Raw genomic sequence first — 25,401 nt, 5'->3', positions numbered from 1 at the left:
ATCGGAGGGCGCCTTGACAGACAAAAGGCGTACTTGACAGGAGGGACAACTTGTCCTCTCAAGCTACAACAACCACCCTGCTTGGAGTCGCATTTTATGTTGACAGCTAAACATTCAGCCGAGTAGAGATAGATTGAGGCTATAAACTAGGCTAATTCACCGCGTGCGCCCCCGTCAGGTCCGACGCGATCGACATGCGCCTCTCCTTCACAAACTTGGACCACGTATTCGTCAGCACCAGATACTTGATATTCGCCTCGGCCTCGTCGAACAGTCCTTCGTCGTAGTCGGCCGGTATCGTGCCCCAGTACTGCACCCGCACGCCCTCGCTCCCATCGCTGGGCATCGACCGCGGCGTGTCCCACATGGTCGACAGGTCGGCTCCCTGCTTCTCTCCGTAGATGGTCCGGGCGGGTATCTCGAACACGGCGTGCAGACGGCGGAAGATCGTGGACGGCAGGTTGACCTGAAAGTCAGCGCTGGGGGAGATGTAGTCGGTGTAGATGCGCAGCGCGCGGTTGAAATGGCTGTAGACAGCGTCGGTGTTCGGGTTGAGATCCTCCACGAGCTTCTCGGCAATGTTGAAGGACAAGCGGCGCCCTGAACCAGGTAGCATATCCCTCCACGAGGCAACCGCCGTGAGGAAGGCAATGTTCTCCCCGGAGAAGTCTCGCAGAGCGGAGAATTGCAGCAGAGGCGTGGGATTGCTCTCGAGGACGTGCTCGAGGGCGCCCATGGAGAGCATGCTGCCCGACGAGGAGTTTGAGGACGAGTCGATGGAATTGGTGGTGTCGGATGGCTGGTAGTGCTCCTCGTCCTTGGTCTCCCATCTTCCAATGTTGGCAATGACGGTTGATCTTTGCGCGCGGTGGCGGATAGTCTCGTAGCACGGGAGGAGGATCGTGAAGATCTCAATGAGCATGATGGATAAGGCGATCCTGGAGGTGTCAGGACCTTACCACATCGCAGAAAGTGATTTGACCTACCATTGAGGAGGGATGAAATACTGGTTGACCTTCTCCATCGCTGGGACGTACAGTGCAATGAGCCACATGGGCGTAGCATGCAGACTGCAGAACTGTCAGAAGAGTATCTGCACAAAGACTACCAGAACTCACCTCGCCAAGCAGCAGCCCATTGTCTGCATCCTCCACCCTTGCGTGTCACGGATATGCCTCGAGCGCCAGAGGATGATGGGCGCCACGATCCAGGCCCAGATACACTGCCAGAAGACGGTTGGCCACCACTCCCAGCCACGGGCCATGTCGTGCATCCGCTCGTCGTGCGTACTGCCCTGAGCTTGCGTGCCGGGAATACCCCATGACGAGTGCCACTTGCGAGATATGATGTACATGAGCACCGTCACGAGGATCTGTCTGTCGTCAGCTACCGTCCAACCCGAAAGACAAAAAAGAGTCAACATACCTGAACCACGAGTCCGGCACCCACCACGAGAATCACCCTGCCCGTGTGGCTCAACTTCTCCCACCAGCTCTTCTTCGGCTGGTTCCAAGCCGGCTCCTCCGTCAAAAGGCGTTTCTGGTGGGCCGCCACCCACAGGAAGCGCCAGTTACTGCCGTGGAACAAGCCCATGCCGAGCGGTAGCCACGTCCCCATGATCCAGTACTCGGCGTCCTCGGGCATGACGGGTCCGACCGCGTAGCCCAGCTGGACCGATACCCAGTAGCAATGAAGGAGGGCGCAGGCCGCCAACGAGAGAGGGATGTTCCGCACGCGTAGGAGGGCGCATGTCTTGTGGTGGAGCAAGAGGAAGCCTGCGCAGGAGACGGTGATGGACGTCCATAGTATAACGAGAACAAGATAGAAGACGGACAGATTGTCCATGACGGGACCTGCGGAAGCCATCGTAGAAAGCGAGAGTGACAGCACAATTGGCCGGGTTGAAAGAGCGTCGTGGGTTGGTGTAGAAGAGCGAATCGTGAGGATGGAAGACGGGCAGAGGCATACTTATCACACATTGCTAAAAAGAAGCGTGCATCATCGTACCGGCTGTCAACTCAGGTCTAATGTGTTCTGCATGCATGATCGCATCGGTGGTGGTGTCAACAAGCTAAAGTCGTTGACGCTTACGCAGGGCTAGCTGTCGTCGACGGGGCATTTGGTCCTGCTTGTTTCTGCTGCTACTGCTGCTGCGCACCGGAGTCAGCTGGAGAGAGTCAATGCACGGGCGTCGTCGATCTGCCCAGCTCGGGACCTGCATGCATCGGGTACCTGGCGAGTCTCCTTGGCGACCAGAAGCAACGGTGATCTCCCGTGACGAGTCCATCTCTGGGGTCTTCACGACCGGTGAATGTGGACGCGCAACTGGGATGCAAACCAGTGCCAGGTCGGCTGTCCAAGGACGTTGACAGACTCGGTACATGTCTAGACAGTCTCGCCCTTGGATGCAAAGTAAACCTCCGAGGGCCTAGTCGTGAGGCTCGAGGCTCGAGGCTCGAGGCAGTCCGCCCCCAAGCTATCGCCGGCCCGCAACGACCGGGTCGGGATCTGGCTCGACCCCTGAGGGCGTGATATCGGCAATCTTCAGTCCCGTCAGTCGCCGCGCCTCGACGACATGGCTGTGCAGCGCGATTGGCAAGTTGTAATAAAGGTCGGCAAAAGCAACGACGTGGCACCGGGGTGCTTCCCTGAAGCTTATTCGATTGGGATCGCCGAGCTAGCAGATGCGACGAAGATGGTCATGTATGCCGGAAGAGGCACGATCGCATGACGAGGCTATTTCAAGATTCGAGTTCCTTTTCGATCATTCATCTGCCCGATATGAGATGAGATCCAATGTGATATGTGATCGGCTGAGCGCGATGGCCTTCGGGCATTGGTTCATGTTTCGTTTCATTGCGCTGACGTATGCGTTCCGACTGAAGTCGCGACACGGGCATACATACGTACGAAAACTGTGGCCACGAATGCAGTTATTGATTTGTGGGAGGTTGCAGGGCATGTATTACATCAGGCAGCCAGGCAGCCACGTCTCCCCCGCAGACTGGCTGGGATCTTGAGCTACATTCTCTCCATTCTACGTACTTGTAGAGAGAGCGAGACCCTCGGTCCATGACATGCCATCTCTGTCCAAGTGAACATGGCCGCTACACCGGTGCAAACTCAGACCCTGGGGTCCCATGCGCTCTCAAGCACAGCGACATGGACGCTGCAGCCCGAGCCAGGCGCACAGTCTGCGGCTCCCACAGAGCCCTGCGAGCAGCTCAACGAAAACATTCATTCAAATAGCCTCGATCAAAGAACGCTTCTCAAAGTAGCCAGCGCCAGCTTCTCGTTCTTCTGCGCCGGTGTCAACGATGGCAGCACGGGCGCCATCATCCCCCATGTCATTCGCGACTACAACGTCAACACCGCCATTGTGTCGAGCATGTGAGTACAAATGCCTGTGAGTATCACAGACAGCTTACATCCCCCCAGCTACGGAGCCACCTTTGCCGGCTGGGTCGTGGCCGCCCTCACCAACACCCACCTCGGCCAGTACCTCGACCTGGGCGCCATGCTCGCCCTCGGTGCGGTCCTGCAGATCCTGGCGCAGGCCCTGCGTGCCTGGATGCCCCCGTTCGGTCTCTACGTGACCACCTTCTTCCTGGTCGCCGTGGGCGCAGCGTACAACGACACACATGCCAACACCTTTGTCGCGACCGTCAGGGGGGCGCATCGCTGGCTGGCTGTCATCCACGCCTCGTTCATGGTATGTACCCAAGGCACAGCCTTTGAACAAAACAACTGACCGGAAAAGGGCGGTTGCCTCGTGGGACCATTCGTGGCCACAGCTGTGGCCTCGGCAGGCGAGCAGCGCACGTGGAATCTCTTCTACGTCTTCCCTGTCGGCATCTGTCTCGCCAACCTAGGCTTCATAGCCTGGGCGTTTCGCGACTCACTCACCCTGAAACACAGGAAGCCTCTCCCAGTCAGCGCGGACAACGAAGGAGAAGAATCTCAGACGACGCGCGGCAAAGGTGCCACGGCCCTCATCAGAGCGGCACTTGGCCGCCCTGCCGTCTGGCCTCTCAGTCTCTTCTTCTTCTTCTACATTGGTTCCCAGATCACGTCCAACGGCTGGGTGGTTGAATACTTGGTCGAGGTCCGCGGGGGCGACCTTTCTCGGATGGGCTACGTACCTGCGGGCTTTAACGGTGGATGTCTGCTGGGTAGACTGCTGCTCGCCGAACCGACACATCGCCTCGGCGAGAGGAGGATGGTCTTCATCTACTGCGTACTGGCGGTCGGTCTGCAGATCTTGTTCTGGATGTATGTCTCCGGCCCACTCCCTTGACGAAGCTAACGGGTCCCAGGGTTCCCAACATTATTGCTGCGTCTGTCGCCATCTCCTTTGTCGGCTTCTTCACCGGACCGCTCTTCGCGACGGGTATCAACGTGGGCACGAAGCTGTTCCCACCAGGGTTGCACGCAACTGCCCTCGCTTTCGTGTTTGTGTTTGCCCAGATGGGCGGCTCGTTCTTCCCCGTCATCGCCGGTGTCATCGCCTCGAGCGAGGGGGTTGGCACTCTGCAGCCCATTCTGGTGGCCATCCTGGCGTGCACGGGCATCAGCTGGGTACTTGTCCCCAGCGCCAAGAGGCAAGGAAATGTGGCGGCCCTGCACGAGGAATAAGAGAGCGTCCTGTCGCCGTGACCGCTCTGCTAGTCTGGGCGTCATATCGCCGTGGGCGGACCTTAAGCAAGCGTGCGAGGTGTGTGTTTCAAATAAACGACCAGCGTTGGGATCGGCAGCACACAATCAAACATGAGTATTAAGCACATTCTTCCCAGCCCAGAATCATCAACCCCGCAACTTCACTCCGCGTTGAATACCACGGCAGAATCAAGCGCACAATCCACCACTCGCTCAATCGAGGCACCACGGAAGATTCTCCAGATTAGGCAGATCGGGCCAAAGGATATCTCGGCAGTTGATTACATCAGAGACGGGGTGCCGCGTCCAAGAAGTGATTCTCCGGGGTAAATCAACCTCATCAGCCAAATTCCACCAATCGGTGTTTTGCCTCTAGGGAACTCCCGTCACCCATGTCCCTCGCGGCACACATCTGGGGGCATGAAACACCTTTACGGAGGATCTGTACTTTTCAAAGAGGTTCTGCAGAGAATGGAAGTACATAATCTCGTCCAGAGGGCAGACATGTCCGATCCGACACTCCCTCCCTCACCAAGCGTGTCCATCCCCATCCCAAAACACCCACAATGAGATCCCTCTTCACAGTCACGGCCCTCGCCACAACCGCGCTCGCCGCCTCCCGCACATCCGCGCCCGACGGCTGCCTCACCGTCGCCGCCGACGGCACTGGCGACCACACCACCGTCCAGGCTGCCGTCGACGCCCTGTCCGAGGACGACCCGGACCCGCAGTGCATCTTCATCGCGCCCGGCACCTACAACGAGCAGGTCCTCGTCGCGGACCGCGCCGCCGCCCGCTTCACCATCTACGGCCACACCGAGGACGACACCACGTTCGCCGGCAACACTGTCACCATCACGTACGACCTCTCCCAGGCTGATGGGCTGAACAATGACCAGACGGCCACCCTGCGCGTCAAGACGCCCAATTTTCGTCTCTACAACGTGCATGTCGCCAATACATATGGCGAGGGTTCGCAGGCTGTTGCTCTGAGCGCCCAAAGCGATTCAGGCTACTACGGGTCCATCTTCACCGGGTTTCAGGATACCGTGCTCGCCAACGAGGGCAAGCAGATCTACCTCGACACCCAGATCCTCGGGGCCACCGACTTTATCTTTGGCCAGAGGGCGGCCGCCTGGTTTGAGCGCGTCGACATTCGCGTCGTCGAAAAGTCCCTTGGGTACATCACCGCCAACGGTCGTGATAGCCCCGACGGCATGTCCTACTACGTCTTTGACCAGTCCACCATCTCGGCCGCAGAAGGGGACAATGTCCCTGATGGTGCTTACTACCTTGGTCGTCCGTGGCGTCCGTACTCTCGTGTCGTGTTCCAGAACACAGACATGAGTGAAGTGATCAACGCGGATGGCTGGCATGACTGGAACGGCGCCTCGCCAGACAATGTGGAGTATGCCGAGTATGGGAACACCGGGCCTGGGGCTGCCGGACCGAGAGTGAGTTGGGCAGACCAGCTGGACGCTCCTGTGACCATTGGTGAGGTGCTCGGTGCGTACAAGTGCGCGGGATGGTTCGACGCGAGCTACTACGCAGGGCAAGGGGCGGATGTTGGCGCTTCATGAGGTGCTGCAACGGACTACATGTATGCACGGAGCTGCGGGTTCTATTGGCACGCTTTGTAATTCCAATCGTTCACTAGCCACTAAAGATATGTAGTCCTCGCTGATTCCACAACGCTGATCCGCCCGATTGAGCTACCGATGTGATGCTACTCACTCCAGTTTTCAACTGGCCACAAGCGTCTATGAGGCGACGGCACCCTGGGGCTCGGGTGGCTCATCGTCTATGCTGTAGAAGAGTTTTAGTAGATACATCGGATTGTCTACCTTGCGAAAGTCGATGTATTCCTTGGCGCGCCAGCCAGCATCGCGCCCGTTGACGCGGAGCTTCCTTTTGCGCCTTTCCAATACGCTTGGACGGATATCGGGAAGGCCGCATTGTTCCAAGCAGAAGCTCTCGGCAACAATGCCACAGATCATGCCGGCGACGACACCCCTTTCGGCTGCATAGGCAACACCAAAACCGCCAACAAACGCGCTGAAGGAGTACCTTGAATCCACCACGTCGGCCGGTTCATGGTAGGGTGGATACCAGCGGGAGACATCCTCCATCCCAAAGTACAAGTAGCCGTGCTGGCCGCAGGAGACAATCATAGTGGTGCGAGAGTCCGTCAAGGCGTCGGCGTGCATCTCCGTCACAGCCCTTGCGAAATCGGGCAATGCCGCCTCTTGGGTTTGGGGGAGATCGTCGCTTCTCGGGAAAAGCTTGACTAAATCCTCCCATTTGATGCAAACGACCTCAATGTGACGCTGAATGACGGTTTTGACGCGTTGCTGTCGAGCCATCAAGTCTGCGGCTGGGCCAGGTTGGGGCATGTATTCCCAGACGATGCGAGGAGCCGGTATCGTCTGGTTCGACAGGTAGCGGCACTTTTCAAAGGCCGCAATCTCAGCCACCATCTCGTCGAGAGTCTTGGCCATGTGAATGATGCTGGTCTTGAGCAGTTGAGTTGGCCAATGGGCCAGGTCGACACCTGTAAGATAGATATTGCTGTCCTGCTGTGTCCAGGCTTCCACAAGGTTAGCCCAGAGTGCTCCTCAACGCGGCGACGGTCAAACTCACACTTTGTGCCAGGAATGCGTTCTCGGATGCCTCTGTTGCAGGGTTGCAGTCGACCAGGATCCTGCGTCGACAGACGTACCGTGGTGCCATACTGGTCTCGGAGCAAGTCGAAGAACTTCATGGGGAAATCGTTTCCAGGCTGCTAGATGGACGCGATACCACTTCGATCTGGAGGGCCGGGGAGGCCCATGCCGTGGGCAATGGCCGCGCCAACTGTGGCTAAGGGAATTGTCAGTCCCTCCAAACCGGCGTGGTCAGTTGGTGCTTGAACGTACCATACGTGACAGGCCCTTCGACGAGGGTGGCCGACATGCCAAGCAGGGAGCTTCTTTTCGCGTTGAGAATGTACTGGGCATGCGAGATGAAGATATGCGGCTGGTCCTCGGACAATGGCTTGTTGTGTAGCCGTTGGCGCTCAGGGTTGGGCCCTGTGGGAAATGGTTTCGTCATGTACTCAAGCGCAATGGACTTTCCTCTGGCAATCTTTCGATCGAATCGTCCTTTGCGTGTGGCCAAGTACATATCCACATTTACATCTTGGCCGGAAAGTTGGTCGCCCATGATGCGAGATGGAGTGGTGATGACAGATGCGCGAGTGGTTGACGAAAGAAACGCGTAACCAGACGTGAAGGCAAAATGATGCTTGAAATTGGTGCAGTCGCGGAGCGACAGAACTAGAATGCTACAATTATCTGAGTTGTGGATGAAGAAATAGGATCGGTGCGAGTATTGCAAGTAGGTAGTAGGTAAATATATGGTGGCGGCAAACATTGCCCACGCGTCTTGCTGGCTTCATGTTTGCGGGAAGGTCCAGCTGCGCCCGAGTCACTGCGACGACTGGAGGCAGCTGCAGTCTGGCGAAACCTAAGGTACAAGCAATGCGCAAACGGAAAGCAAGAGGCAAGCAGTGAATGCACTGGCGAGATGTGCCTGCATGTGTCTGCCACCAAGGGTTGATGGTCTTCGAGGGTAAAGGTATCAAGCAAGATGCGATCCCGGAGATAAGTGACGACTCTGGTCGTCGCCTGGAGGAGAACCGAGTCCCGACAGTGTGGAGTGGAGTGTCGATCTGTCATCCACGGTGTGATTACCATCACCCTCAATTGAAATTGGTTACCAATGCTGTAAGCTCACACTCATCGAACTTTCCTGACTGTCTTGTCCTCCCTGACACCTACTCCAGTGCCGAGAAGAACACCACCATGGCCAATCCAACCCTCAAAGGACACAAGCTCCTCATCCTCAACCCTTTTCCCACTCCCGCGTCGTCATTTGACCCCCTCAAGGAAGCCTTCCCAGACCTCGCGATCCAGCATGTCGCGGTCGACTTCCAAGAGAAAGATGCGCACGCCAAGGTCTCGGACGAGGAATGGAGCAATGTGACCATCCTCATGACGGGCAGCGCGCTGCCCAAAATCGACAAGGCGCCCAAGCTGCAAGTCGTGCAGCTGCAGAGCGCGGGGTCGAACCATGTCCACGAGAACCCCCTGTACAAGGAGACAAATGTCACATTCTGCACCGCGAATGGCGTCCATGGGTGAGTCGTCGTGCTCATGTCGGATGCGAGTCCGCGGCTGAACTGGCGCAAGGCCCCAGATTGCCGAGTGGGTGATTGCGACGTTCCTGGCGCACCAGCATCACAGTGAGTTGCAGCATCCAGAGGCCTCATGTTGCTAGCAGGACTAGATTCGCTAATGGACCACCCGTCATCTATCAGTTCCTGGCTATCTTGACACGCAACGACAAGCCAAGTGGGTGCGACAACCGCAGATGCCTGATGATGCTGTGGGCAGACGCATGTGAGCCCCCCCCCCCCCCCCCCCGTTATCGTCGACACCAGACACCCTGGAGAGGAAGAAGCTGACAGTGAAAAAGAGGCATCCTGGGCTACGGAGCGATTGGTCGACAGACCGCGCGACTCGCTCAGGCCATGGGCATGGACGTCCACGCCTACACGCTTCACCCAAAGGATACACCCAAGGCGCGTCGCGACGCCACGTACGTGCCAGAGGGCCTGGGTGATCCTGAGGGCCTGCTGCCTAGAAAGTGGTTCTCCGGCACCACCAAGGCAGACCTGCACGGCTTTCTAGGCTCAGATCTTGATCTTCTCGTCATCGCGGTCCCGCTGACGCCCGTCACGAAGCACCTCATCGGAAAGGAAGAGTTTGCCATCCTGGGCAAAAAGAGGACCTTTGTGTCCAACATTGCACGAGGACCCGTCGTGAAGACGGACGACTTGGTTGAGGCGCTCAACAGCGAGACCATCCGTGGTGCGGCGCTAGACGTGACAGACCCAGAACCTCTGACCGACGGGCATCCCTTGTGGAGTGCCAAGAACGTGATCATCACGCCGCACATCAGCGGCATGTCGTCCAAGCTGGCAGAGCGGGTCTTGGGCGTGCTGCAACAGAACCTGACGAACCTCAGCCAGGGGGCCGACCTGGTCAACAGGGTGAACCGGAAGGAGGGTTACTGAGTGCAAGGTGTGGGGTCACTACCTTGCCCAAAAAAGGAGGGCTTCCGGATCACAAGGCTTTGACGCAAGCACATTCAACCATGGATGATTGATTGATTTGTACGTAGACAAAAGACAGCAAATGGTGTGCTCAGGGGGATCATACCAACTCTCGCTAAGCCAAAATCATGGAACACAAAAGCAGAAAACCCAAACCGTCTACACCTGGGCGGCCGGAGCCTGACGCTACTCGCGATGCAGAAAGCCCAAGGGCTCGTGTAGGAGATAGCCCCCAAAACTCGGTATCACCAGCAACCCAACCTGCGCCACGAAGAGCCACACCGAGACCCAGTCCGTCGGAGACGTAACATGGTTGCGACGAATGAGCAGCTCGACCCAGAGGATGAGCGGCCAGACGAAGACGAGCATGAGCACACTGCACGGGATGGCGAGATACTTGTAGTTGGAGATGGCCTTGAGGCCGGCGCGCAGGGAGTTGGGTCTGTGCTCGCTGTGGTCGTCCCGGATGTACTGCATGTAGAGTGGGATCTTGAAGGCGAGGATGACACAGCTACAGATGAGCAGGGTGTCAAAAATCTGCCACACGAGCGTGAACTTGTGCCAGCCCGGCGACAGCGTCCGCCACCCAAAGAAGAAGAACTCATACTCCCCGAAGCCGGCCGGCTGGCAGTCCTTCCACGCGATCCACGCGGCGACGGTGTTGAAGACCATGACTCCCGCAGAGCCGAGAGACAGCAGCACGCCCGCGGGGAGATTGCCCGCGGCCGTGCCGCCAAGGTAGGTGAAGGCGTAGATCATGTTGAAGTGGACGGGCAGCAGCGAGAGCGCGCGGAGCTGCCGGTCCTGGATGGCGCTGTACCAGACGAACTGGTTGTACCAGTTGTAGGCGAGGAAGCCCAGGTTGGTCGTGCCGTGGCTGCTCCATCCCGAGAGGAAGTGGGCGGGGGACAGGACGAGGCTCGTGTAGAGGAGGCAGCGGTTGAGGACGCTGAAGCCCTGGACGACTTCGTTGGACATGGTGACTGACGATTCTTGGACTGTGGGAAGTGGGCGTGAGGAATGAGCGACAGGGTCAGTCTCATGGGCGCTGATCACTATCTACGTATATATCCGCTCGGCAAAGCTCTGAGGACAGAACGGCGGCATTGCTCCGCCACTGGCTGCTGTCAGCCGCACTGAGTGAAGCACTGCTGCACGATGTTGGGCTTAGCTCAGCTGCTGCAGGGCTGCGGCGCCTGCGGCTTAGACGCGGGCTGTGCCGGCATGCCAAGCGATCTCTATCGTGGGCTTTATCAATTAGCTTCATGTGTAGCAGAAAGGCGGTCTTTATTACATATTTCCAGCACGAAGCGCTGGGGAGGGCGTCTTTACAGTACGCCAACGAGGGGAACCGTTCAGCCTCGTGAGGCGCACTCCCATAAGCTCTGAATGTGGCTATTCAGCGTTCATACGCAACACCAAGGTCCACCGGGGCCTAGGACTCTCAAGGACTGGACTTCCACTCAGTACACATGGTGGGTCGAGGGTTGCAAGTAAGCGACCACCCCAGGGCCTGTACTGGCCTCATGACGATCCATTGCCTGGACAGTGTTTCCCAATACATGCAAACTACCTAGGCAGTCGACCACGACACTCGGATAACCTGTGTCCTGGCCTGGTTAATCAGCAGTGCCGCTGTTGCTCAGGCTCTCGTCGGACTCTGGCTCAGCCTCTCGAAAAGGGAGACGAGACAAAACACAAGGCAGACAAGTCCTCATAGACAGAGTGCAAGGCCAAACAGGATTAGCAATCGGCATAGAGCATCTCGAACTTGACTTTCTCTTCTTCTCTCACCTCACCCTCCAGCACTCTACTTTTCGCCGTTCACGCTTACCAAGAACCAGTATGGACGCCCTAAAGTTTCTCGACGGCGCCACCTTGCTGCCCAGTGAGCGAGCCATGTTGAACATGCTCAGGGGTGTGATGGAGTATCCAGCCACCATGGAAGCGCGAGGTGCCAAGATTGCCAAGTTTCTGACTGGATACCACCCGAGATGACGAGGTTGGTGGCATGCTGTTTGCCTTGTGGGGAGTTTGGCTTGAGCTAGTCTCCTGCATCCCACATGGGGCGTGGGTGGCATCAATGCCTAGCTCGTGCCGTCGACCTTGTCCGCCAGGACGAGAGAGCCGCTGGCAAGAGGCTTACGGCATGTTCAATTATATTCAGGTCAAGTTCGCACCAAGATGTAGGTAAATGATTCACGAAAGGCACCCAGAAATGGCCTGGTCTTCCCGAACTTTCGATGCGCCTAACAGAGCAATGGGATCCAAGTCTCAGCTGCAGCGATACGCTGGAAAAAAGAAATGAAGAGCCCTAATGAGGAGCTCACAGAGGATGGGCCTTTCCAACACCGGCTCCCTCTTCCATGTCGGGATTGCTAAAGATTCAGCGTACGGGTCTGCCCAGACGCGTAGCACAGCAGCAAACATGAAGCAGATGATGCCTCGGCCGAGGCTCGACTCTACCGTCTCCCCCGCAAACCCCACAGTCCAGTTCTGGGGATTTTCATCATGTACGTATAAGTCACCCTCAACACGTAACGTCTTGGTTGAGTGATTCAGTCGCTTGTAAAATCCAGCTCTCTGAATTCTTCAATTGTAAATCTATTGTATTGGACTAGAGCCCCAATAAGCCAATCATGCCCGTCAATTTGAAACGCCCTGTTCGCATCGCCAATTGCTCAGGCGCCCTGACAGACCCTGGCGTCCACATGTACAACCAGGCCAAATACGGGCCAGTCGATGTGATCACGGGTGACTACTTGGCAGGTATGTCGGAAAGGCCAATCCAGACAACAGCACAAAGGGTCTGACGCGAGCAAGAGGCCAACATGGGCGACACAGCCGTGGCGGCTGCTTCCAACGACCGGCCAGGCTGGATCCCCACGGCCCTCGAGGGTCTCGAAATGTCCCTGGACATCATCCATCAGAAGAAGATCAAGGTCGTCGTCAACGGGGGATGCATCGACCCGCGAGGCTTGGCTCTCAAGGTTGACCAGATGGTACTACCCTCTCTCCCCCACGTTTCACTCTAGCCCTGCCATACAATGTCCACTGACATGCATGCCAGGCGCGAGACAAGAAACTCCCGCTCCAGGTCGCCTACGTCGAGGGCGACGACCTCATGCCCAAGATCCAGTCGCTCCTCGAGAAACTACCCCATCTCGACTCCCCCAATGCGGACATTCAGCTCGACAAGGCCACGCTCGAGTTCCTCGACCACCCGGACACCATGCCTATCGTGTCCGCCAATGCCTACCTCGGCTACCGGGCCATCAAAAGAGGCCTCGATCTCGGCGCGGACATTGTCGTCTGCGGACGCGTGGCCGACGCATCGCCCGTCATCGCCGCCGCCGCGTGGTGGCATGGCTGGCGGGAGGAGCAGTGGGACGAGCTGGCGAGCGCGCTCGTCGGGGGCCATCTCATCGAGTGCTCGACCTATGTCACCGGCGGCAACTTTTCGGGCGCGCACGACTATCCCGTCGAGGCCTTTCTCCGTCTCGGCTTGCCCATTGTCGAGATGGGAGCGGACGGCGGCTGCGTCGTGACCAAGCACGAGGCGCTGGGCGGCTTCGTCACCGCCGACACGGTCAAGTGCCAGTTCCTGTACGAGCTCCAGGGGGACGTCTACCTCAACAGCGACGTCAAGGCCGACGTTGGGCAGGTCCGCGTCACGCAGGAGGCCAAGGATCGGGTCCGCGTGTCCGGGATCCGAGGGCGTCCGCCGCCGCCCACGACCAAGCTCGCCGTGTTCTACCGCGGGGGGTTCCAGAGCGAGATTCTGGTCAACGCGTCCGGGTATGCGACGCAGCACAAGTGGGACGTCGAGGAGGCCCAGCTGCGCGCGGCGTTGGAGAGGACGGGGGTGCTGGGCGAGCTGGACGTGCTGGAGTTTCAGAGGATGGGCGTCCCGATGGCGAACCCGGACTCGCAGCTGGCCAGCACCACGTACATGCGGATCTTCATCCAGGCCAAGGAGTTGCTCGCCGTGCAAAAGGCGGCCATGGCGTGGAATGCGCGGTTCATGACCCATTTCCCTGGTAAGTCAGCCCCTGCGCCCACCACCGTCGTTGCGCCGCGAGGCTGATCACATCCATCTTGTGCTCAAGGCATGCACTGCTCGCTGGACATGCGCACGGTGCAGCCAAAGCCATTCCTGGGCTACCTGCCAGCACTGGTGGAGCAGAAGGAGATTGACGAGGCTGTCACGCTGGTCAACGAGTCCAGACACTCTGTCGGTCCACCCAAGGAGACAGAGCCCCTGGGCCCACGGTCAAGCTACGAGACGACGTCGCCCATCTCGACAGAGGCCGCCGCACCCTTCACGATGCGCCCGCTCGGAGACGTGGCCCTCGCTCGATCAGGCGACAAGGGGGCCAACATCAACCTGGGCGTCTTTGTGCAGACGCGTCCCCAGTGGGACTGGCTGCGCAGCTTCATGACGCGCGACCGGCTCCGGACAATGATGGGCAAGGACTGGCGCGACTGGTACTGGATGGAGCGCGTCGAGTTTCCCGACATTTTTGCGGTGCACTTTGTCGTGTACGGGATCCTGGGCCGGGGCGTGAGCAGCACGGCGCGGGTGGACTGTCTAGGCAAGGGCTTCGCCGAGTTTATCAGGGCCGTGCATGTCCCTGTGCCGGACGACCTGCCACTCGCGAGCTCGAGGCTGTGAGGTGGTGGCATGAAGATGATAGTAGTAATTACGTGCACAGGGGGGGAAGAATGCGAGTTGGACAACTACGCGCATACGGATACGTACATGTACGGATAGGCCATGATCCATGTCTTGGCCCGCCCACTCCACCGTTTCTTGGCGACGGACTGGGCAGTTTTCGTCGATAGCGTCAGCATGTAATTCCAGGCCCCAGGGCACCAATTCAGGTACGAGGTGCCTTGGCACCGCAGCTTTGACTGACTGACCATCAGCGCTCTCCCCTCCTATCTAGCTCGCATCGTCCACGAGTGTACATGAGACACCCACCCCTCCCCCCATGGCTGGTCGCGTCCTCCTTCCGAGCGATTTGATAGATGGAATCAAGGGACTGATTCCTGACTGGAAGCATTGAGCACTACTAGACTAGTATCTGTAGATCGTCCCTCTTCCACGTGGGACTTGAGTCTTCCAGGTCCGCCGTCGGTGTGGGAAATTTCAAATTAGTCTACAGCGTTGACAGGGGGGCCCCCTTGACTCTGATGGCTCGCCCGCTCGCCCGCTCGCTGATCGATCTCTCTCGTCTGCAGCTGCTCCTCCTGACTGAGCTTCTTCTTCGCACCGTCGACACCGATCAATCGTCCTAGGCTGAACCAAGGACGAAAAGCAAAGACTTGCGCGCTGCGGCGCGTTTCGCTCTCTCGACTCCAACTCCCAAGACAGGCGAGACAGGCGAGGCAGTCCAGTCCAGTCCAGTCCAGTCCATGGACAGAACGGCTGGCGGGGGCGCACACGCCGGCCATGTCTCGGGACGCAGTCTCACCAACAACATGAACAACACCGCCGGCGGCGGCGGCGGCGGCACGGGACACGGAGGCAGCCATCATCAAGCGCGCGGCACCAGTGGCGGCGTCGTCCAGCAGCCGCACCAGCGACATGGAAGCCTGTCCAACCGACCGGATCTCAAGCCCGCCCCGAGCGGCTCCAGCCTGCGAGAGCAGGCCGCGCACCAGTCGTCCGCCGTCATCACGACGAATGGCGCCTCCATCGCCAAGCCCCAGCCAGCGGTGTTCTGGAACGACAAGCAATCGCTCGACCAGTCGCGCCCGCAGGAGCAGACATTCTACAACGACGTCACGCCGCCCCCCTCGCCGTCGTACGGCGGCGGTAGCAAGAACAGCTTCTCCATAGGCTACCCGTCGCTCAAAGGGCCGGCGCCCCTCGGTCTGCAGACCATGATGAGCGCAGGGTCGCGGGATGGCGGTCCTGGGGGCTACGACTACCGATGGGATCACGTCGCGCCGCAAGCGCCGATACCGCAGTCGGACAGGACATGCGGCCTGACGAAGAAGTTCTTCTGGATCGCTGTGGGCGTCGCCATTGGGCTGTTGCTTGCGGTCGCCATTGGCCTCGGCGTTGGGCTCTCTGCGAAACCAGACAGCAGCAGTAGCCACGACTCTGGTGGCTCGGACGGGTGAGTCTCTCCCCAGAGTGTCAAAGGCATCACGTACTGACCATACGCTCAGCGCGTCCGCAACACAGACTATGCCGGCTGCCACCGATGCCGAGGGCGGTGCGTCTGCCACGACCATCCTCGTGCCGACAGCCACCTCCGCAAACAGCGACGAGGCGAGCGAGGCATGCCCTGCCGCCAACGACACCACCTTTGCCGTTCCCAACTCACCCAAGACGTTTCGTCGCTTCTGCGGCATCGACTACCGCGCGCAACAGGGCACCACCGACCTCGCCACCGTCTGGACGGCCTCCATGCAGGACTGCATGGTCAACTGCGCCGGCTTCGACGGGTGCACGGCCTGCGCATGGGGCGCGCAAGAGGGCGACAACTACCGAGACAATCACCGATGCTACCTCAAGACCGACCTGGGCGAGAGCCAAGAGGTCAGGGCCGGGTGGGACTTTGCCATTCTGGAGGAATAGATGATAGCGGACGGGTGACTGATACCCCCTCCCCCTGATGATAATGACCAACATAATACACCTACTTAATTTCTCTTAATTGATACCCCAGTCTATCTACTCTACATACGCCGTGTGCATCGTGAGCCCATCACCGCCCGCCTTGATGCTCAGCTTCACGCCCTGGCCCACAAAGTAGACGTGACCCTCCTTGAGATCAAAGCCATCCCGGTCATCCACGTGCACCCGCCCACTGCCCCTCGTCGCGATGACGATGCCGGCGCCGCCCTTGCCCAGCACCTCGTCCTCGTCCTTGCCCAGCGTCGTGGCCAGCACGTTGAACTCGCTCAGCGGGGGCGCGTACGCCCGCGTCCGTCCCTTCTCGCTGCGCCAGTACCTTGTGGCCGGCAGCATGCACTGCATCTTGTCATGCGGGGTGAATGTGAGCAAGGAGCAGAACTGCTCGATATTGTCCCGCTCCGCGCGCGGGCAGAAGCCCGTGTTGAGCACATTGTCGCTGCGCGCCATGCACTCGACAATGTCCCCCGACAGGTACGCGTGGATGCCGTCGGCGGGGATGTAGACGGCCTCGCCGGGCTGGAGGACGAGGTAGTTCATGGTCAGCAGGGCGACGAGCAGACCGGGGTCGGCGGACGAGTACTGGTCCGCCAGGCGCGGCGCGAGCTTCTGGACGTGCCCGTTGTGGGGACCCGCACAGGCGCCCGACGGCATGCTGGTGATGACCTTGTACGTGTCGCGGCACGTCTCGGGGGAGGCGTTGAGGATGTCGCGCACGACGGCGCGGAGGTCCTCGTTGGTGAAGGCGGAGCGGGACGCGTTGCCCGAGGTGCGCAGGTGCGCCAGCTCCGGAAGATCGAGCAGGGACGCCACGGCGTCCAGGGGCTTGAAACCGACAAACGCCTCAAACTCGGTCAGCGCCAGGGCGATCTCGGGCTTGTGGTTCGGGTCGCCAAAGGCGTCCGGGTTCTCGTTGTGCATCTTGGTCGAGAACTCCTTGTTCGGGTGGATCTGCAGCGGCAGCGCCTTGGAGATGCTGAGGATCTTGGGCAGAAAGGGCAGCTGGGTGTGGCCAAACTTGTCCACGACCGCCTTGCCGAGCAGCTCGTTGGGGTGGCGGTCCAGCACCGCCTGCAGCTTCTCGTCCGTGTCGGCCACGTACGACGGCAGGGTCGGATAGGTGCCCATCCACATCTCCGCGTACGCCTCGTCCTCCTTGGCCTGGAAGGGCGTCTTGGGCGCATTGTCGTCGGGCGCGTAGCCGGGTGTCTGGGCGCAGAGGTGGCCCGACAGCGAGGACTTGCCCTGCTTGCCCCATGGGTACGAGTTGCAGCCGCACTTGAGCTGGTAGAATGGTCTGAGGGGCGTCGTCATGTTGGGCGGTGTGTGATGAGGGTCGAGTGATTAGTGAGTCGAGGACGCATGGTGATGCGTTCTGGTCTCTGTTATAGAGCCCATTGTTTCCGTCATTGACGTCAATCGAGGTCTGACGGACTCTGACGTCGCTATGCTGTCTTGTCAGAATGCTGCGCAAATGCTTCCAAAGTGACGTGACCGTGTCTCCGGTGGAGATTTAGACTGGGCTCACTGGAGGGACGAGTTTTCGAAGATCGGGAGGGGCAGCGCTTCGGAGAGACGAAGAGACATCGATGATCGAGGAGCTTCCCACCCGTCGCACCCGGAGGTCACGTCCGGCGTCGTTGTATTCGCCTACCCTAGACTGAGACTTCATCAACGCGCTTCAGTCTGTTCTGAGAATCAGCCTTACTGTCTTGTCTTCTTGTTTGATTGCCCACCCGTCCGTGTCTCTGCGTCTTCATGCATAACCATTGTGGCTAACACCATCTTCTGCAACGTCAATGTAGACCCTGTGTCCCAAAGTCAGCACCTGTACGCCACACTTCAAAAACATCAAACTGACCAAGAAACCTCCCAATCACGTCTCCCCCCAAGACTTCTACACATGGCTCTACTTCCCTCGTTCGAGGCCGACACGTCTGCCGAGCACCATCCGTCGCGTACAAAATCCCCCGGACCTTGTCTCATCAGCCTCGCAGCCAGCAGCTTGGCCAAGCCTCTTCTGCGGAAGTCCTCCTGCAGAGATCCAAAGTGAGCATAAAAAACCTCGCTACATCATGCAAAACACACCCTCCTCCACGGCTTGACTTACCTCGCAGTGAAGACTGATCAACGACCCGTCGTGCCCGAGAAAGGCCCACGCAATCGGCCTACCCTCATCCAGACGGATCACCAGACTTGGCAGTGTTGCCAGCATGGGCCTATGTATGGAACTACGGTCAGCCATACTTTCAAAAGTCCAGACAAAAGAACCATACGCTGTCCGTGGGATATCTGTCCGAGTCACCACAATCTCGCAGTCCTCCAGACTCGCGACGTCCCACCTCATCCCCTCCTCCAGCCCATCTTCCCTCCTCTCCGCCCCCTTTGCCCCTAGAATGTCCCTCTGCGTCGGTAGATGCTGCTGTTGGAAGAGCCACTTGTCATAAAACCCCGTCTCCCGCGTCCTCAGCCTCTTCATGCCCGTCAATACCCTCCTGACGCCCGTCTCGCACGTACCCAGCAGCACGCCCTCCTCGTGCCACAGCTCCTTGCCATGGGACTTGTTCATCTCAATCATCTCCCCGACGAGAGCCCGCAGCTGCGCCGTGTGGACGTCGACTGCTGCAGGCTGGACCTCCAAGGTGGAAAAGAGCCACATCTGCGTTTCCGGTCCACCCGCGAGGTCGACGTACGCAGCAGTCAAGTACTGGGGCTGTCTCGGCGGACCATTGTGTATGAAGAGGATGCGGGCGGTGGGTGTGATGCGTCCCTCGTGCTGCGCGAACTGCAACCGCCGCAGGAGGGGCAGCGAGTTGGGCAAATACGACTCCAACAGGTCAAGCAGACCCTCGGGAACATGCGAAGTGTTGCAGATGGATAGTGCCATGCTTGTTTCACCAGTCCCTATGTTCTCGAGGGCTGTCTGTTCGAGGTTGGAGAAGAGATGGCGCAGAGCATGAGTTGGTCCATTACTTTATTATGGGCGAAATCTCCACTTATAACCTCGTCGAGGCCGTGATTGCTTTACAAAAGGCCCGGTTGGTACCACTATCTCACTTACGCATTGCACGGCTGTTTAGAATAAGACCAAAATGTACGTCTGTAGACAAATATATACTCAAAATTCACATTCAAAAAAGAAACTCCCCTACAGGCACTGCGAGTAGTAGTTGTCGACCTTGGTGCAGGTTAGCCCCTCTTTGCACTGGTAGCTGCCCGTCCACGTCTGGCCACCGCACTGCGCGTACTTGCTGCCAGGCGTGGCCGGATCCAAGGCCAGGATCCTCTCCGAGGCGTGCTCGGCCACGGTGAGAATGTAGGCCGTCGGGTTGGGCGTGATCATGCCGGGGAAGATGGACGCGTCGACGACAAAGATGTTGTCCGTGCCCCAGACCCGGGCGTTCAGGTCCACGACGGCGTCTCCATTGTTTTGGCGCCCGTCGAGCTTGCCCATCTTGTTGGTGCCGATCCAGTGGTTGGCACGGCGGTTGGATGGCGACACGGCCATGTTCTCGACGAACTCGCGCGCCGTCTCGTCGGGGCTGGGCGAGAGCCACTCGATGCCCTCGTAGCCCGCCATGGCCTCCTGGAGGTTCTCAATGCCCTTGATCACCGCCTCCACATCCTGCTGGTTCTTGAGGTACGGCACGTCCGAGACGACGGTGTTCAGGGCCGACGTGATGGTCATGCGGCCCCGGGAGACGGCGCCACGGCCGAGGTACTGGGACATGGTGATGGCCGTCAGATTGGTGTGGCCCAGCGACGGTTCCACGCGGGCTGTCCACTGGAGAGAGCGGGTGATGCCGTCGGACCCGGTGATCTCGTCAAAGAAGACGGGCCCAATGTTGGGCGCTGCCTGCGTGAGGATACCGGTCCGCTCGTCGAGGTAGGCATCGCGGTCCGCGGGGATTGGGTCGTCGTACGCCTCGTAAAAGTCGTAAAACACGACGTCGGGGTGCGCGATGACCGTGTCGGTGTTGGTGTGGTCCTCCAGGTTGTAGCCCACGGGCAGCTTGATCCACTCCGACTCGTCAATCATGTCTGGCCCATCGGCCGAGGCAGCCACAACCTCAAGCTGATCCTGAGGACCGATGCCACTGCGCATCAACAGCTTCGCGGATCCAAAGGTGCCAGCGGAGAGGATGACGCGACCCGTGCCCTCGGTCAAGCTGACCGTGCCCTCATACCCATCGCCGTTGTAGTTGGTCACCTCGACGCTGGTGGCGTGGCCACGCTCCCGGTTGACACGCTTGACCTGCGTGTTGGTCCACATGTCAAAGTTGCTGCGGGACGCCGCCGTCTTTAGGTAGGTGTCGAGGGGTCCGCCGCGCTCGGCATTCTCGTTGAACATGAACGGGCCGTGGCCAAAAGTTTGCTTTTTCTCGTTGGGCTCCTCCAAGAAGTTGACCTCCGTCCAGCCAGCCTCGGACAGGGCACCCGAGACCACCTGGAAGCCCTGGTCGAGGTAGCGCTCGCCGTCGGTCGAAGGGAAGCGGTTACCGGGGATGCGGCTGAAGACTCGCTCCTCGGCTGCCGCCAAGTCGTCGGCCTTCCAGCCTTCGGGGAAGTTGTAGTTCCAGTCAGCGGCCTTGGGCCTCCAAAATAGACCGGCGTTGATGGCCGTGCCGCCGCCCAGCAGGCAGCCCGCCATCTGGTCGGTGTCACGGCAAGCAATGCCGGAAGAGTCCGCCCAAATCTGGTTGCAGAGACCGGGCACGTCGAAGCGTGTGAGGTCGGTGCCCTCGAGCCACTCGGGCTTCCTCTCACCACCCCACTCGCCGGTCGAGACGGGACCTTTCTCGATCAGCAGGACCTTGTGGCCAGCCTCGCTGAGCCTGTCGGCCATGGGGAGACCGCCGGCACCGCCGCCGACAACAATGTAGTCGTAGGACGCGTCAGTGGGCACCGGAATGCCCGTGCCAGTGGGAAGGGCCGTGGTGGTGGTCGGGTCCGGGTCCGAGCCGCCACCGCAGTCGCCCTCCACGACGTTCGTGGCCAAAGCAGCCCACTCCTCGTAAGCCTCGTCGACGGCGTTCTCGGTCAGGGTGCCACGGAAGATCCACTGGCTTTCGTGCTGGACGACCACCATGTTCTGGGGGCATTCAAGGTTGGTGGGAGAATCGGCGCCCAGGGCCCATCCGAGCATCATGCCACCAGTGCTGGTGACGGCCTTGCCAGTGGCACCATTGTGGTCCCAGGCCAAGCAGCCCTGGCAGCGGTAGATGAGCTCGAACCCATCATCGGTGATGCTAGACCTGATTTGGGTGATCTCTGCATCACCGGCGTAGGTATCGGGCATCTCGTAACCGGTCGCCCACATGAGGGCAGTGAGGACCTCGCCGTCGTGGGGGTACGCCGCCAGCAGAAGACTGTTTGTCATGATGCCGTTGAACGACAGGCCACACCAGCCCGAGCCTCCACATTTCTGAAAGAGTTGTCAGTCTTGCTCGTACCCAGGGAGATCGCATTGCTCACCAGGTAACCAATCAACTCAGTAGCGTCCACGTCCAGCGCGTCCGGAGGCAGGGCAACACCAAAGGTGATGTCCGCCCCAGTACCCTGCCATGTGTCGAAGATGATACCGGTATCGGGGTCCTCGTAAGTGGTAGGGGTGGGACCCTGAGCCAATACCAGCTGGGCGAAGGGCGCAAGCGCCAGAAGAGCCGTAGCCTTGAGGGACCACATGGCGGCGAATGTAGCAAAAGGAGGGATGCTTGGAAACGAAACATGGACAAAGCAACAGGGTGACCCCAAGCTCATATACTTCTCTCAGGAATACAAAACAGGCATTTGCCAAGGTCGAGTAGACGAAGCTGCTTAACTTGGAACAGCGACGGGCAGGATGTTCTGCAATGCCGGTTTCCTGATAGGATGGCCTCAAGGCGTTGGTGGTCGAGATTCATACCGCGTCCGTGCCATGTTGGAACGCTGCAGCGCAGGAAGGGGATCCGGGCCTCGTCCCTAGCCAGCGGCCTAGCGGGAGGCGCCTTGCATTGACATTTCTGGGGAACATGCCTCGGAGAATAGACCCTCCGCATCATGCATTTGGTGAAACATGTCTCGCCGGATACGTTTGTTTCGCGGCTCTCCTTGCTGTTGCGCCGTACTCCATACACCTGGTTCCTCGCAGGCGAGATGGCAAATAGTTAGCCCAAGTTGATGCTTGGCTTGTCTAGCATCTGTCATCGAGGTCTTTTCCAGGAGATTCCATCAGAACGACCTCGACAACTTCCGGATCGGGCGGCCACATCGGTTGGTCGTTGTCGTGTGCTTCCAAAAGAGGCAACGGGAGTAACGCTCCGGGTTGAATTCGAAACAACTCTATCGGCATCCCAGTCGATCACGAAATGAACAAACACTACCGAGAAAAGTCCCTCCGCGGGTCTTCGCCCCGCGGTTCCTCCATAGTATTATCAATGGGGTTTGTTTCCGTCCGTAGCTAATGGTCGTCGAGCTCCGGGTCTCTGCAACTTACAATCATGCCATCAGCTTCCGGTCGTTTTGTACCGGACGCGTCGTCGTTTGGTTGGAGACACTGAAGTGACGGGGCAGAAAAGAGCAAGATGAATCCCTGTACAAAGTGTCGCCAGAGTCGGTTGTTTGCAGGATGACCTGTGTGCGTTGCGGATTCGTTTCATTCAGAGTGTTTGAAACTTTGACAAAACTGAGCCCCGATGTTATCAGCAAGGTTCAAAATCCCCGGCCATCTGTTCCAGGCAACGAAGAGGGTCCTCACCTGAGTCCCCCTCCAATTATCATACAAGTTTAGCAATGATCGTCCTCCCGTAACGCTATTGACGGAGAGATATCAGAGTTCGCAACCAGTTTCGGCCGCCAAGCTTCCGGGTCCGACATGGCTGTCTCGCCTAGCGACTCTAGCCGCGTCGACGTCCTTGGAAAGATGTCGGGTGAGCCGTGGCACGTGGGTCGCGACTCGCGAGTCCAATATTGCAAGACACAGCTGCTCGTGATCACAACGAAGACCTAGAACCTCAGAGGCCAACCTGCTAAGCGCCGTGGTAGATTAGACTGATGGTGTGCAGGGTTTTGGGTGTTGGTGGAACAAATTGCGAGGGCGCTGGTTTTCACACGCGACTCTGAGATGGATGACAGTGCGCATATCCCACTAGTACCAATCTGCACTGTGTGGCTTGCACCCAGTCCGCAGCGTTGGGCGCCTTTCTGTGTGCAGAAGCCACTGGAGCACCGTGCGAATATCTGCATATCTGCACGTCCACCGGTACATGCCGCCGAACCCGAACCTGCCTCAATCCAACATCAACCCCAACATCACGTCTGCATCCTTATTACCCGCTGCGCGCATACGTACCATATAGAAGCGGGCTTGCCATGCACCACGCCACATGGTTGTGCTATCCTTTGGGCTGTTAGCACTTTACCATACCTCCAGGTTCTGCATTCCCATGTCATGGGCGTGTGGCATGTGATGGTGACATGTCGACCTTCAAGGGAATAGTGTCCGAATTTCCGGACATACGGAGTATGCTCCCTTCCCCAGGTTTTATTCTGCCTGAATGTGCGCTGACATGGGTCCGTAGTCGATTTCTTTAGGCCGACTCCCGGCCAAAGACCCCCGTTGGCATGCTTCCTTAGCCACGTCCATAGCGATCACCTGGCAGGCCTTGACATGCTCTTGTCACCCTTGTGAGTTGCCAAGCTTCCTTTGAGAACGACAGGCTCACATTGTCTCCATAGTGTATATTGCTCAGCAGCCACGCGGGAAATATTGCTGCAGTTGGTGAAATATCCATGTCGGATCAATTTCGCCCAAGGTATCATCGAGAGGTGGAAGCAGACCTACAGAAAGCAACAGTCTATTCTTGTGGGTCACTGCCCCGGCAGTTTATGTCCCCCAGCTGTGTTGACAAATGTACAGAAGCCTCTACCCCTTGACACGCCAACATGCTTGGAGTTGCGGCCTGGCTACCAGATACAGGTGACCTTGTTGGATGCCAATCACTGCCCTGGTGCTGTGATGTTCTGTTCGTTATCGCCCCTTGAACGTGTTTGTAGAGCTGACTTGTGTTAGTGATCGAGGGTGATGGGAGCGCGATCCTATATACCGGCGATATTCGAAGCGAGCCTTGGTTCGTGAATAGCCTGTCGCACAACCCCAATGTAGTTGAATTTACACATGGCCTCAAGACTCTCGATAAAGTATATCTCGACACGAGCTTCACCAAGAATGTGCCATTCCAAACCAAGGCGGAGGGCATCGCTGAATTACTGCGGAAAGTAGCACAGTATCCCGAGGATACCATCTTCCACTTTCAAGCTTGGACATATGGATATGAAGATGTCTGGATCGCTTTGTCCAAGGCACTGAAGTCTCAGGTATGTTTGCGCCCTCGTCCAGCTCGGGCCTCACTAACGATGACGGAAAGATACATGTCGACGACTACAAACTGAAAGTATACAGTTCTTTGCGAGCGAACGAACTCTCCGAGTATTCCAACCCGATTTGCCCTGAGGCTCCGGCTCTTGTAGGCTTCAAGTGCGCCAACAAGGCCCATGCTGGCTGTTTGACGTCTTCGGCCTCGAGCCGCGTGCGACTGCACAGCTGCGAGAAGGGCAATATGTGCGATGCAGCAAAGAGACCCAATGTTGTACGGATTGTACCCATAGTTGCGAACTTAAGCGATGGGACAGGCCTCGTGGAGATTGGCGTCGGCGGTGGAGGGGACGACCTTGTCAAGGAGACCGAGATTGCGCAGGGGGACTGGCCAACATTTCTCAAGAGGTTTTTGGTCCTGAAGATCCCTGCAAGGCCGCGCTAACACAATACAGTCTGTACGAAAGCGCAAATCTCGTGGAAGAAGCTAGACAGGGCATTGGCAAGCTCATAGAGCAACTCGCGGTCCATGGACACACGCTGCTACTTGATCTCATCACGGCTTTTGACGAGGGAAAAAATACAGCA

The 25,401-nt window shown here is 58.4% G+C and overlaps 11 protein-coding genes across 11 annotated transcripts; 6 read left to right on the top strand and 5 right to left on the bottom strand.

The window, feature by feature from the left end:
- Positions 1-151: 151 nt before the first annotated feature.
- J7T54_007621 (uncharacterized protein) lies at positions 152-1,866 on the bottom strand (the record flags this gene model as incomplete). The annotated part of the gene is made up of 4 exons (XM_051509450.1): positions 152-938; positions 987-1,070; positions 1,119-1,372; positions 1,426-1,866. The coding sequence occupies 4 exons, from the start codon at positions 1,864-1,866 to the stop codon at positions 152-154; spliced, it is 1,566 nt and encodes a 521-aa protein (XP_051359536.1).
- Positions 1,867-3,100: 1,234 nt separating this feature from the next.
- J7T54_007620 (Bypass of stop codon protein-like protein) lies at positions 3,101-4,635 on the top strand (the record flags this gene model as incomplete). Its single annotated transcript, XM_051509449.1, has 4 exons — positions 3,101-3,390; positions 3,439-3,712; positions 3,761-4,272; positions 4,317-4,635. 4 exons carry the CDS (start codon positions 3,101-3,103, stop codon positions 4,633-4,635), a joined length of 1,395 nt encoding a protein of 464 aa, XP_051359535.1.
- A 587-nt stretch (positions 4,636-5,222) lies between these two features.
- Positions 5,223-6,236, top strand: J7T54_007619 (uncharacterized protein; the record flags this gene model as incomplete). Its single annotated transcript, XM_051509447.1, has 1 exon — positions 5,223-6,236. One exon carries the CDS (start codon positions 5,223-5,225, stop codon positions 6,234-6,236), a length of 1,014 nt encoding a protein of 337 aa, XP_051359534.1.
- A 180-nt stretch (positions 6,237-6,416) lies between these two features.
- Positions 6,417-7,857, bottom strand: J7T54_007618 (pfkB family carbohydrate kinase; the record flags this gene model as incomplete). The annotated part of the gene is made up of 4 exons (XM_051509446.1): positions 6,417-7,232; positions 7,297-7,357; positions 7,449-7,509; positions 7,572-7,857. 4 exons carry the CDS (start codon positions 7,855-7,857, stop codon positions 6,417-6,419), a joined length of 1,224 nt encoding a protein of 407 aa, XP_051359533.1.
- Positions 7,858-8,415: 558 nt separating this feature from the next.
- Positions 8,416-9,772, top strand: J7T54_007617 (D-isomer specific 2-hydroxyacid dehydrogenase; the record flags this gene model as incomplete). Its single annotated transcript, XM_051509445.1, has 5 exons — positions 8,416-8,420; positions 8,480-8,833; positions 8,886-8,938; positions 9,014-9,095; positions 9,172-9,772. The coding sequence occupies 5 exons, from the start codon at positions 8,416-8,418 to the stop codon at positions 9,770-9,772; spliced, it is 1,095 nt and encodes a 364-aa protein (XP_051359532.1).
- A 225-nt stretch (positions 9,773-9,997) lies between these two features.
- J7T54_007616 (uncharacterized protein) lies at positions 9,998-10,789 on the bottom strand (the record flags this gene model as incomplete). Its single annotated transcript, XM_051509444.1, has 1 exon — positions 9,998-10,789. One exon carries the CDS (start codon positions 10,787-10,789, stop codon positions 9,998-10,000), a length of 792 nt encoding a protein of 263 aa, XP_051359531.1.
- A 1,661-nt stretch (positions 10,790-12,450) lies between these two features.
- On the top strand, positions 12,451-14,486 carry J7T54_007615 (uncharacterized protein; the record flags this gene model as incomplete). The annotated part of the gene is made up of 4 exons (XM_051509443.1): positions 12,451-12,580; positions 12,635-12,813; positions 12,882-13,851; positions 13,921-14,486. The coding sequence occupies 4 exons, from the start codon at positions 12,451-12,453 to the stop codon at positions 14,484-14,486; spliced, it is 1,845 nt and encodes a 614-aa protein (XP_051359530.1).
- An 809-nt stretch (positions 14,487-15,295) lies between these two features.
- J7T54_007614 (uncharacterized protein) lies at positions 15,296-16,403 on the top strand (the record flags this gene model as incomplete). Its single annotated transcript, XM_051509442.1, has 2 exons — positions 15,296-15,939; positions 15,992-16,403. The coding sequence occupies 2 exons, from the start codon at positions 15,296-15,298 to the stop codon at positions 16,401-16,403; spliced, it is 1,056 nt and encodes a 351-aa protein (XP_051359529.1).
- A 96-nt stretch (positions 16,404-16,499) lies between these two features.
- J7T54_007613 (uncharacterized protein) lies at positions 16,500-17,774 on the bottom strand (the record flags this gene model as incomplete). Its single annotated transcript, XM_051509441.1, has 1 exon — positions 16,500-17,774. One exon carries the CDS (start codon positions 17,772-17,774, stop codon positions 16,500-16,502), a length of 1,275 nt encoding a protein of 424 aa, XP_051359528.1.
- A 442-nt stretch (positions 17,775-18,216) lies between these two features.
- Positions 18,217-22,145, bottom strand: J7T54_007612 (Cellobiose dehydrogenase-like protein; the record flags this gene model as incomplete). The annotated part of the gene is made up of 7 exons (XM_051509440.1): positions 18,217-18,268; positions 18,394-18,494; positions 18,571-18,679; positions 18,737-19,379; positions 19,522-19,532; positions 19,619-21,885; positions 21,936-22,145. 7 exons carry the CDS (start codon positions 22,143-22,145, stop codon positions 18,217-18,219), a joined length of 3,393 nt encoding a protein of 1,130 aa, XP_051359527.1.
- Positions 22,146-24,383: 2,238 nt separating this feature from the next.
- Positions 24,384-25,258, top strand: J7T54_007611 (uncharacterized protein; the record flags this gene model as incomplete). The annotated part of the gene is made up of 3 exons (XM_051509439.1): positions 24,384-24,417; positions 24,511-24,815; positions 24,866-25,258. 3 exons carry the CDS (start codon positions 24,384-24,386, stop codon positions 25,256-25,258), a joined length of 732 nt encoding a protein of 243 aa, XP_051359526.1.
- Positions 25,259-25,401: the final 143 nt, after the last annotated feature.

This window comes from Emericellopsis cladophorae, assembly GCF_022114955.1.
Source record: "Emericellopsis cladophorae strain MUM 19.33 chromosome Unknown NODE_62_length_120238_cov_116_934538, whole genome shotgun sequence".
Classification (NCBI taxonomy): domain Eukaryota; kingdom Fungi; phylum Ascomycota; class Sordariomycetes; order Hypocreales; family Bionectriaceae; genus Emericellopsis; species Emericellopsis cladophorae.
This window is presented reverse-complemented; position numbering and strand designations above follow the sequence as displayed.